This window comes from Loa loa (assembly GCF_000183805.2).
Source record: "Loa loa unplaced genomic scaffold supercont3.3468, whole genome shotgun sequence".
Classification (NCBI taxonomy): domain Eukaryota; kingdom Metazoa; phylum Nematoda; class Chromadorea; order Rhabditida; family Onchocercidae; genus Loa; species Loa loa.
The window spans coordinates 1-997 of NW_018111646.1; the positions used below are offsets into that span (position 1 = coordinate 1).

The following is a 997-nucleotide window of genomic DNA, read 5'->3' on the forward strand; positions in this document are numbered from 1 at the left end:
ATTCCCACTTCTCAAATTTTAAAAACTTTTTTCCTCACTTAATCACAAAAAGTTTCCGATGCTGCGATTTTTCCCTCTGTTTTCTCAAACCTGTCGTCGTTTTTGAACTTTCATTGAATTCAAATCAACTATTCGATAACTCACTGGTGTGAAACAGTAATTGAGATGGATTATCAACTGAATGAAATATTACTTACAAGTGACATAATTACAATGCCTATTGTCTTCAACGGAACATTCCAACTCATATGTTGACAATAATTTAGTAATAGTGACACTTAATTGCAGGTTCTTCATACATGGAATGCAAGTTATTTGCTTGTCATATATGCACTAAAAACGAAAAGACTGCTTAGTAAGATGCAAACCATTCACTAAGACAAGAGAAATGATAGAGAAATCGAATAATGAAGAAATCATAAAGGAACAATACTAATATGTATATATAGCAATAGAATGTTAACAATGCAATAAAGAATGATGAATTTAACTTATAGAAAATACAACAAAATAACTGCGTATTTATGTTTAAAATCCGCCTGTCAGCTCATCCTACTATTATTGCCATGAATGTTCATGTGAAGTTTCATATGATTGATTGCGAGAATTTTTTATTGCACACAGAACAAGCGTACGGTTTTTCATTAGTGTGAGTCCTCCAATGTCTAAGCTGATTCCATTAATCGGTGAAATTCATCTCACATTTCGAACAACTATGGTTTCTTATGGTTTCTTATCGGTATGAACCCTCATATGTTTAAGCAAACTCCCTTCCTGGGTGAAATTCCTCGTGGATTCCGGACAAAAAAACGATTTCTCACCCGTATGAATCCTCACGTGTCTACGGAAATCCGATGACGCAATGAACCTTTTTGGGTATATTTCATATTTGAACCGCATCTCACCTGCATGAGTCGAATGCTCTGGATCCTTCCTTTTGATGTTACCTTTGTTTCCCTTGGACTGTTTCCTTTCGATTATTTGGATGTTGTGGTGG

General features: G+C 34.8%; 1 protein-coding gene across 1 annotated transcript; it reads right to left on the reverse strand.

Annotated features, from left to right (window-relative positions):
- Positions 1 to 723: 723 nt before the first annotated feature.
- On the reverse strand, positions 724 to 957 carry LOAG_15984 (gastrula zinc finger protein XlCGF17.1; the record flags this gene model as incomplete). Its single annotated transcript, XM_003151473.2, has 1 exon — positions 724 to 957. A coding segment is annotated over one exon (234 nt), but the record flags the coding sequence as incomplete, so codon positions are not given.
- Between the last annotated feature and the right edge of the window lie 40 nt (positions 958 to 997).